At 51.3% G+C, this 15691-nt stretch overlaps 2 protein-coding genes across 2 annotated transcripts in view; one reads left to right on the top strand and one right to left on the bottom strand.

The window, feature by feature from the left end:
• PI4KA (phosphatidylinositol 4-kinase alpha) overlaps nucleotides 1-15691 on the bottom strand; it is a 120236-nt gene that overhangs the window by 59195 nt on the left and 45350 nt on the right. The gene's annotated exons all lie outside the window — the stretch shown is intronic.
• On the top strand, nucleotides 497-13843 carry SERPIND1 (serpin family D member 1). Its single transcript, XM_072599707.1, has 5 exons — nucleotides 497-598; nucleotides 4458-5346; nucleotides 9942-10215; nucleotides 12975-13119; nucleotides 13398-13843. Exons 2-5 carry the CDS (start codon nucleotides 4467-4469, stop codon nucleotides 13587-13589), a joined length of 1491 nt encoding a protein of 496 aa, XP_072455808.1. The 5' UTR covers nucleotides 497-598; nucleotides 4458-4466; the 3' UTR covers nucleotides 13590-13843.

The following is a 15691-nucleotide window of genomic DNA, read 5'->3' on the forward strand; positions in this document are numbered from 1 at the left end:
GCAACAGCAGCTTGACAGATGGGTTCCCTAAGAGCTGAGCTCTGAAGGAGGGCAGAGATGCCAAGAGGAGGTAAAGAGGGAGGGCACTCCAAGCAGGGGGCACAGCCTAAGTAAAGGCACAGAGACACAAGGAATAGTTTCTAAGAAGGCCTATTGGCTGGGAAGTCTGGGAAGGTGCTTTCCAAAACATAAAGGCTCCCAATGTTGAATGTTCCCATACTGAGGAAGGTCTGGACCCCTCCATTTCAGGAGAGAGCTCAAAGGAAGTGACCTGAGCAGGGTCCCAGAGTAGGCCCTGGCTCCAGAACAGGCCTGTGAGCAGGAGCTTCCCAGCAGGCTGAGGCAAGTATCCAGAATCCAGGGCCATCCAAACATTCCATGCAGGATAGTCTCCTATCCTGTGTAGCAGCCCCAGGGCAAACACAGGGGGAGGGTGCTTTTTTGCTGACAAAGGCAGTTCAGGGGTGTTTGATTTGGATCTTATTTACCTTGGAAAATATGCACCAGCCCGGCCCCAAAGTTCACATTTAGACTGCACTGGTCACCAGAGACTGCAGATCTCCTCAGCTCCACACTCTGCCAGCTCAGGAACACCAAGGTAAGACCAGCTCTCCATCCTCAGCCTCAAGCTTCTTGGATAGCTGTCTTCATCAGTCCCAGGCACCTCTCTAGTGAGACAGGCGGGGGGTTTCCACACTACCCATGGAAGAAGGGTTTGACACAGTGTCATCTGGAAGCCTCTTTCCTCTCCGGAGGGTGGGATGGCCGCAGGCCACAAAGGGAGGTCCGAAGCTTCTTCTGCCCCCCCCAGCTGGAATGTCTCTTTTCCCTTTCTGGTAAATGCAGGGCTTGGCCTGGGTGTTGTCCTCATCCCTAACTTGTTGGGCAGCCTGGGAAAGCCTTGCCTTCCTCAGGCCTCCGTTTCCCTGTCTTGCTGGAGGGTGGTGTTCCAGGCTGGGACATGTTTGGGGGGGGGGGGGGCACAGCACAGAACCCCTGACAAGACAACTGGAAAGGACCTAAGCAGCCATCTAGTCTGACATTAACAGGTTGTGTAATCTCAGTGGGAGGACTGGGCAGGGGGGCTTATTGCAGTGCCTAGACTGGACAGTCCTGGGGAGAGGGACTGGTTTTGTCTGGCTTAGCCCCTGAGGATGGCACTAGGAGAAAGGGGGAGGTTACAAAGAGTCCAACAGAGGCAAGACAGGAGAGCTCTGGGAAAAGTTGGAGGAGCTTCCCTCCCTGTAGGCTTTTGGCCCCTGAGGCCCCTTCCTCTGCTGAGGTTCCACCAATATCTGGGCTGGAAGGGACCTTCACAATGGTCCAGTGAACTGTAGTCACAAACAGGGGCCAAGTGTGCATGACCTTGGGAAAGTCACTGCCCTGATTTGGGTCTGCAGAAGAAGCCGGGGAGGGCAGACACAGATGGCTAATGGTGCCTTCCCAGCACTGAGGTCATTTCAGAGAAGAGAAAGGAAGGGACCTGACCACAGTCCTCTGTCTGCCCAATGGTAGACATGGGCCCTGAAAGCAGGCCTCCCTCCCTGCACCCAAGCATATGCTTTTGGTAACACATGAGGGAGGTGGAACATTAGGATATGGATCACTGGGTTTTCAGATAACCCAAAGCTCATTTACTATTTCTTGAAAACCTTTTCTTATAGATCTGCTGCTGGGTTAAAAAGGTTAGAACTGGCCATGGAGGTCAGTCTTCAGGCCCCCAAGACTCAATTCCTTCAAAAGTACAGGCTCTCAACAGCTCTTGGGTTCCCTGCTCTGAAAACAAATCTTACTGCCAGGTGCTCGGCCCAGTGATAAGGATTAAGAAGTCTCTAATTCCACACAGTGCTGTAGAGATGAAAAATTTCCTGGGGCTGGGGTAGGGATGCCCTAATCCCTGTGGTGGTATCCTGGTATCCAAGAAGGCCAGGCTCCATCCCTGCTGGGAGAAGGTGGCATCACCCACGCAGCCCCAATGTCAGAAGAACAAACATCCAGTGTCCTTTCCTGCTTTCTTTTGGGTGAGCCAGGGAGCTGGAGACGTCCTTAAGCCCCTGTGCAACTCAGATCACTTGGGGTGCTTTGGGGGGGGGCATACAGTAAGGGTTAAATAAAGGCTCTAGCTATCAGAGGCACTCCATGTCTCCAGGTCTCAGTTCTTGGCTAATCAGATGAGCGAACAAGCCCTGTCTTGCCTCACTCAGTGATCTGAAGGGCAAATGAAAGTGTAAAGTGCTTTACTGGAACCTGTAAGGCTGGGCAGATTCCTTTGGATGACTGTTCTTCTCTTTATTAGGGCCTTATCTCCAGCCTTCCTTGGGAAGTCTGGCTTCCCACAAGCCCCGATTTAGAGATGGAGGGGCCTCCCATCCAACCCGTTCTTCTTCCAACGGACTAAAGGCAAAAGGTTTTGCTTTGGGGCACTCAACTCCCAAAAGGCTCAGTGGGAATTTGAACCAGGGCCTCTAATCTAATGTTCTTTCTTCTACTTGGTAAATGGGACTTTCGTAAATTCACCATGAAGCAATTTCCTCAGCCACTTCCTTCTTCTGTGGCTAGAAATGATGCCTAACTGTAACTGCGAAATGAGCTTAATATGAATAACTCACATTTCTATGGCATTTTTCTCATGGACATATTATTAGTCACTTTTATACTAAGGAAACTGAGGCACAGAGAGCTCACACAGCTAAGTGGCTATTGGGGCCTGCACTGCTTTACTTGGTTAACACAGAGATATTTGCGCCTAGTATAGAGTTAAGTCAAGCAGTCTGTAATCTACTGCTCAAGGAAAAGCAAAAAGATAATATTCAAGTACAAGTACTGGCCAGAGGAGAATAGAAGAGAGGGGGTGGGGGGCACAGTGCTGAAGTCCCCTGCCTCAGTATCCCCTCCATGACTACTTGGTGTAACTGGAGAAGAGGTAGGTAGAAGCAGCCCAGGCCCCCACCCCAGCAGGCTCCTCCCAACCAGGGGAAGGACAGTGTTCTTGAGGTCTGATGCTCACTAATGGTATGACCCCAGGTCATATACCTGGGGCACACCTGCCTTGCTCCCCAACTACAAAACTGAGCGCGCTTCCAGCAGCACCTCCTTATGGGGTTCTGGGCTCTACAAACACCAAGCCATGAGAGAAATCAAAGCCATTATTTTCATGACAATCTTCTGGCCCAGGGCCTTCTCCCCAGAGGAGCTGGGTGGGTGGGCCTGGGGGATCAGGACCTCATAGCTAGGGCCAGGGTGGCTCACTGGGTCTGTTCTCCTGGAGGGCCTGAGCTGAGGCAAACAGAGGAAGCTGAGAGGTTATTCAAGTTCTAGACCTGCTCCTGCCCCAAGAGGAGAGAAACCCTAAGAAGTGTGTGTGCAAGCATGTGTGTATGTGTGTGAGGGGAGAGGAGTATTTGGAGGAAGGATGGAAGGAATCCTGAGTGGTGAGAAGTCTAAGCCCATGCAGATGAGTGGAGGGCAGGGGCTGGGGGCCTGGCCCTAATTCTGTACAACACTGGATGGCAGCTTAGCTAACCACAGCACACTGGGAGAGGAGGAGAGGGTGCTGCGGGCATGCAAAAAGAAAACCAGAAGATACCAAGGAGGAAGCTGACAAAAAGCAAACCTTTTAAAAGCAGGCCACCGTGAAGCCATTTAGCACCCAGCCCCTTTATACACAGCCTGTGTAACCCACACTGATTCACTTGGGTGTTTGGCCCACGTGCCTAAAATTAAAAGTGCTTTAAGGCTTGGCGGGGAGGGTGAAGCTGGAAAGGGAATCTGAGGCTATGTGTGCTTGACAGATGCTGAACTCAACAGGAAGTGTGCCATGGGTCGAGCTGGTGGAAGGGTGGCTAAGTCTCCTTGGAATCCTTCCCCCTCCAGAGCAGGGGCCACTAGAACCAGCCTGGCAGGGCTCTGGTATCAGTCAATTTAATGGCACCAGAGTTCCAACGGTAGAAACAGCCGGTGAAGGGACACAACTGGGGAGACATTTTCTCCTTCACACAGCCAGGATAGCTGTCTTTTCGCTCACTCACTGTAACCCAAGATCTTTTGCACTGCTGACCAGCCAGTCCATGGCTGCACCTTCATGGCTGGACGCACAGTCTGTACTTGAAGTCTGTCCAGCTTGGCAGGGGCTGCCCTGTAGGCCCAGCCTCTGAGAACCCAGGGTTACCCCATGCCATGGTGAAGTACAAGTGCACACAGAGAAAAGCATTAGTAAAAAATAGAAGCAGCGTGGTACCATGGAAAGTGCGCCAGCCTCCAACTCTGGCTCCCCTCAGGGGACTGTGGACAAGGCCTCAGTTTCCTTATCTGAAAAATAAGCTGTCAGAATAGCAGCCTGCTCAGTCCTCCAGCACCAAGCCTACTGCTCTGGCCCTTTTATTTTCATGCGGAGGTCCAGGGGCATTTGTAATTTGAAACCCAAGTACTAAGTGATTCATTTTCTCTTCTGACGGCAGGGGCTCAGGATGAAACTCGGGCTCCATCTTTTCCTCCTTTCTCTGGTCACTTCACTTGTGTCTGGGAAGAACCAAGAGCCTGTGGGTCTCGTGGAGAATGGGGGGAAAATCCCCTCAGCCCAAGGGAAGTGGGTACAGCTGGAGCCCGCAAACCTAAGCATGCCTCTCCTCCCTGCCGACTTCCACAAGGAAAACACAGTAACAAACGACCTGATGGTGGAAGAGGGGGAGGAGGACGACTACCTGGACCTGGAGAAGATCTTCGGGGATGACGATGACTACAGTGACATCATCGATGCCGTCCCCCCCCCAGACCCGGAGGCCCAGCCTGGAAACGTCCTGGAGCTGTTCCAAGGCAAGAGTCGAATCCAGCGTCTCAACATTCTCAACGCCAAGTTTGCTTTCAACCTGTACAGAACCATGAAGGAGGCAGCCAGCCCTGCTGGCAACATCCTTCTGGCGCCCGTGGGCATCTCGACGGCCATGGGCATGATCTCGCTAGGCCTGAGGGGAGGCACACACGAGCAGGTCCACTCCGCCTTGTATTTCAAGGCCTTTGTGAACGCCAGCAGCAAATACGAGACTCAGACTGTGCACAACCTCTTTCGCAAGCTGACCCATCGCCTTTTCAGGAGGAATTTCGGCTACACTCTGCGGTCAGTGAATGATCTTTATATTCAGAGACAAATCCCCATCCTGGAGGACTTCAGAAATAAAATGAGGCAGTATTACTTTGCTGAGGCCCAGCCCGCTGACTTCTCAGAACCCGCGTTCATCACCAAAGCCAACGACCATATTCTGAAGGTCACCAAGGGTCTAATAAAGGATGCCCTGGTGAATATAGACCCGGTGACACGGATGATGATTCTCAACTGTATTTACTTTAAAGGTAAGATGAGCCCTTCTCTCACTCTTTAGTATGCAGGGTCAGTGGGGCAGAGTGGGCAGGGATCGGGCTGTGATGGGGTAATCTTCATCCGCTCCAAGAGAAAAAAATGGTTATGTAAGTAACAATAATGAGAGGCAGTATAGTGCCTAAAGGGACTTGGACTGGGGAGACCTGGGCTTCGGGGCTGTCCTGGCCATGTGACCTTGGGGAAGATGCTTCTCCTTTCCCTGATCCCCCAAATATTCTCACAGACCACCCATCAGTCATGGGGCAGTCATGCAGTGGGGGGCTGTCCTCCCTGGGAGCTCCCTGTACCAAGGAAACCAGAGGTCACTAAGAACCAAAAACTCACTCCGTGTGCCCGCAGGAGCTCCATGTTCACACACCTAAGAGCTGGAGGCTCAGAGAGGTTCATTTTTAAGGTAACTCATTTTTCACAATAAGCCTTTCTTTTCTCTTTCTCCAACCTGCCCCTACCCCTTGGTAATAGGTTGGAAACCCAAACAAAAAGTCCTTGTTAAAAAGTCAGGAAAAATTCTCCATTGGCTGTATCTAAAACCGCCTGTCTTCCCTTGAGTCCCTCCACTCCTTTCTGTCAGGACGTGGGGGGCCTTCTGGAATCATGGCTGCTACTGCCTTGACCAGAGTTCTTCACGTCTTTCCAAGCCACTTGTCCTTAAGATGTTTTTGTTAATGTATAAATCGTTCTCCTGGTTCCGCTCCCTTTACTCTGCATCAGTTCATCAGTCTTTCAGGGCTTTTCTGGAACACCCCTCTTCATCCTTTTTTGTAGCACAATAGTGTCCATCACATTCCTATCCACAATTTGTTCAGTCAATCCAACTGATGGGCACCTCTTGTTTTCAGAAGAGCAGCTATGGATGTATCTTTGCATATACAGGTCCTTTCCCCTTTTCTTTGTTCTCTGGGAAGACACCTGGCTGTGATATCTCTGGGTCAAAGTGTGTGCACACTTCAGTGACTTCTGGGGGCAGAGCTCCAGACTGCCTTCCAGAATGCCTGGGCCAGTTCATATCCATGTGTCCTTTTTTCTCAAAGGCCCCCAAAAGGTTGTTGTTTTCCTTTTTTTGCAAATATAGGCAACCTGACAGAAGTGAGCTGGTACCACAGTGGTTTAAAATGGCATTTCTCTAGTTATGGGTGACTTAGGGAATTCTTCCAAGTAGCGGCTGACAGACAGGCTCTATTCCTTTGAAAACTGCCTGGTGCAGTCCTTTGATTATCACTGAGTTGGGGAGAGGTTCCTATTTAAGTGATTCGCTCGTCCTCATGGCTCATCAGTGTCCATGAGAATGTAAAGTCAGGTGTCCCAGCTGCAAAGCCAAATGCAATGATCTCCTAGGGCAGGGACAGGGAGTAGTGAAAGAGGGCTAAGGGTGGCAGCTAAGTGACCAAGGCTCAAGAGATACAATTAGAGTTTTCTTACAACAGGATGATGGGTCACTTTGTGAGGTGGTGAGCTTTCTTTCTTTTTTTTTTTTTTTAATTATTTTTTAATGTTTAACGATCACTGCCATACAATTGAGATTTTATCCCCCCCACACCTACCCCCCACTACCCCCCTCCCTCCCCACGACTGCATACAGTTCTGTATAGGTTCTACATATACTTTCCTATTGAGTGTATTTTCACTATAGTCATGCTATGTAGTCAGACTAAGATAAATGAAAGAAATCGTATAACAAATCAGAACATGATACACAAACACATACACATACACAAACATGATCTGCTACATTTTGTGAGTGACTTCCATATTTCTTTCTCTGAGTGTGGAAGGCATTTTGCCTTGAGAAGGTGGTGAGCTTTCTATAATCAGATCTCTAATCCTCCCAATTGTTCTGTGAGGCTGTAGTACCAGGAAGACGAGCCCCTCCACAGAGGAGGAGTCCCAGGGACAGTCCTCAGGCACAGGCTCACTCCCTGGGGTATTGGAAGGCCACAAGGCAGAGGCATTGCTGGGCACAATAGCAATGGAAAGGGAGCACAGGGGTATCAAGATCAATGTGCCCGGGACAGGGAAGCCAGGCAGTTTGGGGCTCGATGGGAAACTGAAGGTGGAAGTTCAGCTGATGGGTGGGTGGGCTAGGGCGGGTGCTGGGTCAGGGTCCAAGTCTGTGCTGCTCCAAAGTCCGCCCACAGAAGCAGAGAAGGAAACACAGCTGAGGGCTAAGGTCAGGCCCAGCTGTGAGCTGCCTATATGCCCATACACTGAACTTCCTTCTGTCCCTGGAATGGGGTGTAGCCGATAGCTGCAAATGAGCATGCCCAGAGCAGGACAGCAGCTTGGGAAGTCCCGATCCAGGAAGCAACAACCCTAAGAATCACCACAGCTGAGTGTGAGTGTGGAGCCTGGGCAGAGGCCACCAAAAATAGGAAAGCTGGTGTCTGTTCATGCAAACAAATGTGACAAGGACATGCTCCAGGGAGAGGTGGGTGGTAAGGGAGACACGAGTTAGCATCAGCCCTGGTCCAAAATGCAGCCCCATTCTTTCCTGGATCACCCACAGGGTCAAATCATCATCTCTATCTGTCTGTCAGAGGCTACAAAACAACCCAGTGGGTCAGCATCAAAACAGAAACTGGCTAGTATCACCCTGCACACTACAAGGACATGGAATAGCTAAGTTAAAGCTTCTGCCAGTGAGATCTGTACCACAGTGTACTACGTGGGGAAGCAGAGAATGGCCTGTGCTGGAAGCAGAGTAAGTGGAGGTGAGATACCTAGCTGAAAAGCACCACGTTAGAGCTTCATGCCGAAAGGAGGGGTTGGCCTAGACGGCCTAGGAATCCCCTTACAAGCCCCAGATTCACTAAGCTGACGATTCTTGCGCTTAATCCTTCACTAAAACGGGGAAGGCATAGGCCTGGATGTGAGCAGCAATTTCACTGGTCAAGGAATCTTCCCACAATGATGCTACAAAGCCTCTCCTCTGCCCCTAGGAGTTTAGTGCCAAGAGCTCCTGTGACCTGCTCAGGGTCATCCAGCCAGGTGGGGTCAGACGGCAGGGCTGGGGCAGGCACTCTCCTTCACGCTGCTTTTGGAAATGATCCCAAAGGTCGACATGGAAACTATGAGGGGAGCTCTGTCTGACTGGGGCCAACTTGAAGCTTCAACGCTATCATGGCCTCTCAGAGGCAGTCTGTCAGCAGAAGACACTAAGTGCTGCGGGGTCCGAGACCCAGACGCTGACTGCCCCACTTTATAGAGGATACTGAGGCTCAGAGAAGAGAGGGGAAGGAACCTGTCCTGAGCAAGAGAGTCAGAGATCTGCAGCCAGGACAGCCCCCTCTCCAGAGGACCTTGAAAAGAGAGGGATGGCTCTGGGCCAAAGGTGGGAGAGAAGGCAGGTACTGAGTGAGGCGGTGAAGAAGCCTGAACCCTCAGAGTGGCAGAGAGCCTCTGTCCACCATGGGACCTATTTCAACATAGTGGCCATTTCTTTTATCTGCTTCTTCGGACCAATGGTGGGTCAAGGCAGGTGGTGCCCACCATTGGATGAGGCGCAGGCTAACAATGCTCTGACCCTGACGGCTTGTTAACACAATCCACTGAGGAGCAAGGGAGCTAGGGGAGGACTTCTGGGGGGTGGGTGGAAGCAGGGCCCCCAATGTGAGAGAATGAGCAGAGATGAATCCCACTGCCACACGGACCCAGCATACTTTGAAATCATATTGTCAAGATGAATGCACCACAAGTCAAAAAGTACTTTCCGACCATGTGAAGGAAGATTTGGTAGCAGAAAAGCCATGAGAGGCCTCCCTGTAAGACCCAGGGAGATTCCAAGGACCAAAGCAGACCTCCCTGGGCACCCTCACAGGGCACCACTGGCCAAAAATGCTCAGTCCCTGAGGTTGGGCACAGCCCTGGGGACAAGGCCATCTTGGGGGCTCACTTACCTACCTACCACTGAGTAACAGGGAAGGCTAAATGATCCAGGCCAAAGATGTCACAGGCACCACCCAGTGAGCTAGAGAGAGTATAGGAAGGCCTGGGTTCAAGTAGCACTTCTGGTACTGACTGACAACACACCTGCCTCCCAGGGCCCCAAGTGGACTCAGGACCTCACACTTCAGGTCAGGGGCCCACCAAACTGGCAGTAGGGAGTGGGGGTCCACATCCCCACCATGAGCTTGTAGTCCACTGAGCCCCCCCAGCTTTTTTTCAGAACAAGCTCCCATCAATAACTAAATTTGACCTTATTCACTTTACTGAACCCAATGCTCAGCCTAGCCTACTGAGACCTGCTTGGATACTGACACCCAAGGGTATTTATCACATTTCCTGCTGCTTTGAGCAAGTTTGGACTTTGCTGGTTGGTGACAAGGACAGACTAAGGACTTCCATAACAGCATACCCCAGAATGCCAGCCTCTCATTTAAAGAGAAGAAACCGGAGGTTCTGAGAGAGGACGGGACTTGCCTAGCAAGGCAAGCAACCCAAGCCAGCAGAAACAGATACAGCATGCAGGCTTTTAGATGCCCAGGCTAGGGTTATTGTGGCCACCTCCGCGGGCATTTCCAAATAATCTCCTGAGATTGTCCTGACAGCCTCTTTCTTGTTGAATTCACAGGGACCTGGGTGAACAAATTCCCAGTGGAAATGACCCATAACTCCAATTTCCGCCTGAACGAGAGAGAGGTGGTCAAGGTTCCCATGATGCAGACCAAAGGCAATTTCCTTGTGGCCAATGACCAGGAGCTTGACTGTGACGTGTTGCAGCTGCAGTACGTGGGAGACATCAGCATGCTGATTGTGGTGCCTCACAAGCTGGCGGGCATGAAGGCACTCGAGGCCCAGCTCAGCCCACAGGCGGTGGAGAGATGGCAGAAAAGCATGACCAACAGGTAAGGGGCACCACGTGCTCCTAACTGGTCTTCCCTCACCCACAGAGCTCTGGGGATTTAGTGTCAGGAGTTTCCCATGAGCCCATGGTTTCGGGCCATGCACTGAGACCATCCTGCAGAGGCATGGGAGGGAGGAATGGAGGACGAGCCACTGAGCCACAACAAGGACATCACTCAAGGACTAGATGGTGGCAATCAGCACTGGCACAGGGAGGAGCCACACCAGTAATCAAGGCATCCTTAAACCTAAAGTAGATTAAGAGGAAAAAAAGGAAGGAGTAGTGGACAGCAGCGAGATGGTGCCAGTCGTGGGGTGGGAAGGACCTGGTCCCAAGGCTGCCTCCAGCTCCAAGCAGTCTCTTTGCCCACTAGGGTGGGGATGACATATAAGCTGTCACCATGACTGGGTCCCTACCACCTCGAGAGCTATGAGCCTCCACCCACCTCTCTTAAAGGGTCTGCTGGCATGGTTGTTTCTTGGTAAAGCTCGGGGTTTCTCTTCTCCTCCTCTCTGGTCTCCCCAGGCTGCACTCGTGGGCTTTCATCATGGTGGAAGTGAGTATTTCCCAACTGCCCCCCTTTCCCTCCCCCAGATCAGGCTGGTGGCAACAAGTGCTTCACCCACCAAAGGAATTTGCCCCCAAGTTATCATTTTTATCATGTGCGGGCTCTTACAAAGCTTCTGATCACTCCCAATGGCCTACCAGATAAAACCCTAACTCTTCCAGAACTTGAGCTCCAGCCTTGTCTGCTCTCACTCTTCCAGTAAGCTGCCTTCTGGAAGCCCTCCCAACACACCCTGCTCCCATACATCTCTGAGTCTGGCCTCTGAGGTCCCCCACCCACCAAACGGCCTCCCCTTCTCCCGTCTGCCTCAAAGAGAGCTCTCCCAGCTGTCTGCTTCAAGGCCTATCTCTCTTCCCTCTGATCTCCTAAAGCCCCCAGTCTCGGTTCCACAAAGCAGGAAGGAATAACAGTGGACTAGGGGTCCCCTCCCTGGACTCCTCCAACCTCAACTCTACCAGGCAGAGGAAGAGGATTTTCCTATACTGCAGCTGCTAGAAGGAAGCCCTTCCTTTAACACTTCCCTTAACCCTCCCAATGACTTTGGGAGGTGGGCACCATCATTGTCCCTTTTGTTCAGAGAAAGCTGACATGGAGAGAACATGAATCACCCAGAGAAACTGAAATGTCTGAGGCAGGATTAGAACACAAGCCTTGCCAGCTATCCAAGAAGGCGGCTTAGAATGACTGTAGCATCATTCTGGCATGTGAATGGGGTGAGGGCTCATCTATGACACTGCTCACTTCAGGGAGCTGGGGGGCCAGGAGGCAGCCCCATCTCCCAGGGCAGGCTGATACCTTCTCCCACAGCTCCTCTGAGCACAGGGTTGTGCCCAAATGGGTCAGCCAGTACTCCACCCCCTGAACCACACCATCTTTGAATCACACAAATAATTTCACTAGAAGTCTGCAAGACTTTTAATAGACAAAAAAAACAAAAAACCCAACAACTTCCTAAAGGCAGGAAACGAGTTCAGAGCAGGACTCAAACCAGCTGCATGACTCTGGATAAGTCCATTTTCTCATCTATAAAATGGGGATAATAACAACCCACCTCCCAGGGCTGTTGTGAGGATCCAATGAGATAAAAGTTTGTAAACCATAAAGCCCTTAGAAGTGCAAGTTATCAGCAGTGCATTAACTAAGGGATGACTGAGGAAATTCTGCTCTGGGCCTCCCCACCAGCCAGTCAGTGTCCCCCACTGCTAAGAAGTCAGCCCCTCTGCAGCATTCCTAACACAAAGTCAGCTGGCTCTCCGTACACACCCCAGGGACAGGGGAGGACACTGCCCAGGAGAGGTCTTCGTAATAGTCAGCTGAGGTCATAGATTCACACACACAGACATACAATGGATTGACCTGGGGGCAGCTATGGAGAAATGGAAAGAGAGCTGGTGGAAAGCCAGGAAGCCAGGCATTCAGATGTGCCATGTCCTGGCAATGCTCTCAAAGTAACAATCTGTCTGGGGGCAGCTGAGTGGTGCAGTGGATAGAGCACCAGGCCTGGAGTCAGGAAGACTTGAGTTCAAATCCAACCTCAGACACTTAGCAGCTGTGTGACCCTGAGCAGGTCACTTTACCCTGTCTGCCTCAGTTTCCACATCTGTAAAATGAGCTGGAGAAGTAAATACCAAACTGCACCAGTGTCTCTGTCAAGAAAACCTCAAATGGGGGTCAAAGGGAGTCAAATGTACATGAGTGAAAAATGACAAAACAACAAACAACCTGCTTTGGAAGGAGTTCCCTCACCTGAGAGTTCCTTCTACCAATTAGATCAAATTCTGGCCCTAGTCCCTATATAGTAAACTATGAAATCTCACAGGATCACATAGGTTCATGCAAGAAGAGACTGTAGGGATCACTTAGTCCAGCCCCCTCGTTTGGCAGAGAAGTAACACAACATGGATCATAAGAACAAAACAGAATTGGAACCCAAGCCTCCTGACCCCAGACCCCATGTTCTTTCCACTGTACTATGCTGTCTTGATTAGAAGGGCCCTTTGGGCTCACCGGGCCCAACGTGCTCATTTTCCAGGGAGGGCGAGGGTCCCGTGCCAGGATGCACAGCTGTGGTACAGATTTCCTGTAGGTGCTTTTCGTGCCCATGGCAGTCTCGAAAGTCGGCCCTTCTGAGGTCATCCCTCCTGTACAAGCTGTTGGACTAACATCTTATTCCCCTTCCCCTCTCTGAGTAGAACCCGTGAGGTACGCCTGCCTCGATTCAAGCTGGAGAAGAACTACGACCTCGTGGATGCCCTCAGGTCGATGGGCATTACCGAGCTTTTTGATCACAATGGGGACTTCTCGGGAATGTCTGACCAAAAACTCATCATTGACTTGGTAATTGTGCGCTCCTTTCTCACCCATAGCCCCCAGCAGAGGTGATCTTGGGAGGGGTCTGCTGACCACTCTTTCTGCAGCCCCCCAACCTGACTCAGATCGGCTCAGACGCCACACCAGCAGGCTGTGCAGCAGAGACGTGGCAGAGAGAGCCTGGGGGTGGAGGGTGGAGACACTCCATGAGCACGTGGGTACCATGTCCATCTACACCCTGTAGACCTCCCCAAACCACCTTTCTTAGGCAGAGGGTTAAGAGACATTCTCTCCTCTCTGAACAGTTCAAGCACCAGGGCACCATCACGGTGAACGAGGAGGGCACCCAGGCTGCCGCTGTGACCACTGTGGGCTTCATGCCCCTATCCACGCAGGTTCGATTCATCGTCGATCGCCCTTTTCTCTTCCTCATCTATGAGCACCGCACCAGCTGTCTGCTGTTCATGGGCCGTGTTTCCAACCCCAGCAAGTCATAGTGGTGGCAGCCAGGGCTCCCATCAGATCCTGTGATAATTACCTTTTTGTTATAACAACACCTGAAGGGAATGTGTTAGCATTGCCACTTTCATAATCCACCAAGGCCCCTGAATGGTCTCATGAAAGAAATCACAGCTCATGAGAATTCTGTGGGAATCACTTTGTGTAGCAGTTGAGTCTAGAGAAGCTGTGTGCCTGCGCGCGTGCGTGCGTGCAGTCAATGAATGAATTAAAAGTGTCCTTACGGAGCTGACGATCTGATTTCCTGTTTTTCCTGTTTCTTTAGTGCTCTGGCCTCACACAGGCCAATTCCTAGGCCCTTTTGTCCTTGTTCTACGCCAGTCTTAGCCCTCTGGTTTCCATGGCTCCAGCAGTACCATAAAGGCTAGTGGCCCACGATGCTGGCATCCATCACGAGGCCCCACTACAAAGCCCTGTGCTCGGGCTGGGGCTGTCACTCCCTGGGAAGCAGAGCACCAGAGGTTGCCACTCTAGGCACCAATAAAAATAAACCACTTTTAACCTGTGTCTCTCATCCTTCTCTCTACTGACAGAATCCCATTAAATGCTAATGCACAACCAAAAGTAAGTCAGCCAGACCCCTCTGATCTGAAAGTCCAGGATAAAGATCCCAATGGGTCATATTTCTGCAGCCCTGCAGGATTCACCAGCAGCCTTCACAGAACTGTAGACTGAGGACTGGCAGGATCTTGGCCATCTTGTCAGGACAGGGAGAGAGAAGAGTCTTGCCTGTGTGCCTGACTTTTTAGGCATGTTCCACAGCAGGGATATTTAACCCAAATAGAAATGGGGGCCACAGAACTGTCCACAAGGATGTGTGCAGCTTTATCCTGCCCTAGAGAACCCGTGGTGACGTTCTGTGGAACACTTTCAATCCGTGGAGGCCGCCACCCTCACATATATATCATGCCTGCAAAGCCCAGACCCTACTGGCATCCTTTCTATGAGCTTTCTATAGAATACTTGGGATGGAGCCAAGCACAGAATCCCAGGAAGTGCCTGGGCAAACAGGGAACATGTGGCAGGCATCGGCCAGGGCATACTTGCAGGAGCAGCCAGGTCCAAGGATGGTGCTGCTCAGGGTTTACTGCTGGTTCAGATGTACAGAGGGAGAGCACCAGGTTTCTGCACCATGCAGGGCAAGGGCCTCCATGTCTCAGCCATGTGGCAGATGTTCAGTTACATGGCACAGTTAGCCTGAAGGGAGGCACCTACTGGTCAACTGAGGCTCAGAGATGGTGATTAGGAAGTAGGGGATTAATCTTGTCCACGGAACCTCTGCTCTCACTTTTGGGCTCTAGAGCAGAGAACCATGACTTGGTGAACCACAGCCAGGGCATCTTTTCTTGCCTCTCTGTGACCCTAAACAGGGAGGCTCAGCTCCCAAGAGAGGATCACGTGGAACACAAGGCCTCAGGGGCTCCAAGACCAAGCACTCCATCAGCCCAGTCTGAGGCTCCATCAGCAGGCAGTCACCCACTCCATTGCCCTTCCCCTCTAGCCCAAAGCACCATCACCTTTACCAAAACCCTGGATCTCTCCCGCAGTCTCTACTGATAAGGTTTTATCTTTGTTGGCCTTGGCAAACCCACCAACTAAGTGAGTTTGATTCAGTCAGGGTTTCTGGGAGTTACTTTTGCAAAATTCTACCTAGAAGAATCTCTTGCTCACTATTTTAATCACATAGCAGGAGAATGGGGGGAGGGGGTTTAGAAAAAACCTGGTCTTGATGTCAGAGCATTAGAATTCTCTGGCCAGGTCAATCATTGATACCTGTCAAGTCACCTGACCACTTCCAACCTGTTTCCTCATCTGTCAAATGGAGCTAATAACACCCGGGATGCCTGTGTCACGGGGTAGATATGAAAAAAGTACTATGCAAGCATAAAGCCCTGGAGCAGGTTCTACTTTTCACCCCGGCTGTCAGTGACTTCCTGGAAAAGTACTCATGGTGCCCACAACCAGGCTCAGCTCTGCAGAAGGAATCCAGAGGTCCATGGCGCAGACCTAGCTCTCCTGCAGCACGCAACCAGCTCACAACAGAATGACAGAAGGCATCCATGGAGTAGGAGGGATGTCA

The sequence above is a fragment of the Notamacropus eugenii genome, chromosome 4 (assembly GCF_028372415.1).
Source record: "Notamacropus eugenii isolate mMacEug1 chromosome 4, mMacEug1.pri_v2, whole genome shotgun sequence".
NCBI lineage: Eukaryota > Metazoa > Chordata > Mammalia > Diprotodontia > Macropodidae > Notamacropus > Notamacropus eugenii.

Coding starts and splice junctions, on each gene's coding strand:
- SERPIND1 (XM_072599707.1), top strand. CDS start 4,467: ATGAAACTCGGGCTCCATCTTTTCCTCCTTTCTCTGGTCACTTCACTT. Junction 5,347..9,941: donor CAACTGTATTTACTTTAAAG/GTAAGATGAGCC, acceptor TTGAATTCACAG/GGACCTGGGTGAACAAATTC. Junction 13,120..13,397: donor AAAAACTCATCATTGACTTG/GTAATTGTGCGC, acceptor CTCTCTGAACAG/TTCAAGCACCAGGGCACCAT.